Source organism: Acyrthosiphon pisum, chromosome X (assembly GCF_005508785.2).
Source record: "Acyrthosiphon pisum isolate AL4f chromosome X, pea_aphid_22Mar2018_4r6ur, whole genome shotgun sequence".
NCBI classification, from domain to species: domain Eukaryota; kingdom Metazoa; phylum Arthropoda; class Insecta; order Hemiptera; family Aphididae; genus Acyrthosiphon; species Acyrthosiphon pisum.
The window spans coordinates 126,267,134-126,269,023 of NC_042493.1; the positions used below are offsets into that span (position 1 = coordinate 126,267,134).

Sequence of the window (1,890 nt, forward strand, 5' to 3'; positions counted from 1 at the left end):
GTACAATAAATAATATTGAGCTATATAATATACAATATTATTATTAATATTGACACAACTGATAATTTTTTTTAAAAAACAGTAAATATACACAAAAATCAAGATAATATTATTATTATAACGTGAAGTTGTGAACGTCTAGCAGGACAGTGCCAAATTCCAAAGACTATACTATACTATAATTTATAATTATACTATGTAGTATATACTATAACTATATAGAGTACAGACTTGCAGTCATGCATGACAATAGAATATTTCCTTTACGAGTTCAAGAAATAATGTGCGCTGCTGGACGAGGGTTTTACACTTTTACGTAATAACAATATTATTTAGCTTTATATAAATAGATAAGAACAATATTATTTCATAGAAAAAATTTCTAGTTACCAACATTACACGAGAAAAGTAATAATAAATAACAAAGAACAAACACATTCGTGTCAGCGATAATGTGCCGAGATACTCTATACCTATATGGCTATATCAATACAATTCCTGCTATGAAAAAAAAAAATATATATTCTGGTTTATTTTCAGGAATAGTGAAATAATATTTTGTTTTATCAACAATAAAATTAAATTAAAAATTAAAAGTACCAAACCACTAATAAATTAATCGAAACTAAAAATTATTTATTTGTCTAGATATATTTATATCTACTATACCGATTTATCTTGATAGGCATACAATTGATCTTAGATGACAATCAGATACCTAATATTTTATTTATCTAGATGAGATAAAGATGCTGTAGTTTTATCTAGATACATTTATTTAGATACTGCTCAACACTGGTCCCCACTCCCCACACGAATACTTCAGTGGAGCATATTATTTGCTCTAAGAATAAATAAAAATTTCTTTAAATGGTTATAGTAAAAATTGTGACTGTAATTATATGTTAAATTAAGAGTGTTATTTATGACATTATGAGTGTAATAGTGCATATATTATAAATACAAATCAAATAATTTGTCATAATTCCATACATAAAATAAAATACATTTTGAAATAAAAAAAAATGTATACATGTTTTTAATATTTGGAGGACAATTGAAATTAGGTACCTTATTTTATTTCTTTTAACACGTAGACTGCATATGTATTTTTGCAGTTTTCACCCAGTGCGTATGATAAAAGTAAAAACAAAATACATTTTTAAAAAGAATGAAGAGACTGTACATATACATATTTAAAAATATGCGTTTAATCCATGCTAAATAATAATATAATAACATTCAGCCACGTGTAGGGAAGTTTAAACTATCTATTTTAAATGTATATTAGACGTCATATAGCGTCAAACGCGTTGCTAATGATACTTATGACGCCAATTAGCGACGCAGTCAACGTGTTAATACTAATCATATTGTTACTTATAAAATATGCAATAATAATTAATTAATTTGTTACAACTAAAGCTTTATTACATAATATGTTGAATGAGTATGCAGTCTTGATTTGACTTCAAGTAGGCTGTCGTAAATTCACAAAATCGATTGCTGTTCTTTTTCAATGATTGTTATTTATCTTTATTTGTTCTCCTGAAAAAAATTGATGATGATATACCGGGTGATTATTTTATCAAACAACACTCATTATTTCAAAAAGTGTAAATTTTTTTGAAAATATTTTATTACATAGATTCAAAATTGCTTATAAAACAACGTTTTTCTTAAAAAAATATATTTTTAAATATTTTTTTCCTTATAATTTTTTAAGTTTTTTAATTTTTTGAATGACAACATAGGGTTTCAATTTTATATTAAAAGTAGAATATTTTTCTTAGTATTTTGATAGGTACACGAAAATCAAATTTGGGGCTAGTAGTTTATGCGTTATAAATATTCAAATTTTTGATGAGCAGAGAAGTGGACAAACATTTC

General features: G+C 24.9%; 1 protein-coding gene across 3 annotated transcripts in view; it reads right to left on the reverse strand.

Annotated features, from left to right (window-relative positions):
- Positions 1-874: 874 nt before the first annotated feature.
- The window catches only part of LOC100574933 (PAX-interacting protein 1-like), a 16,305-nt gene continuing 15,289 nt past the window's right edge, over positions 875-1,890 (reverse strand). For all 3 annotated transcript variants that reach the window (XM_016809383.2, XM_016809378.2, XM_003240792.4), the window contains exon 13: positions 875-1,548. In XM_016809383.2, the coding sequence (XP_016664872.1) occupies positions 1,517-1,548 (32 nt within the window). In that variant the 3' untranslated portion in view covers positions 875-1,516. The remainder of the gene's footprint in view (positions 1,549-1,890) is intronic.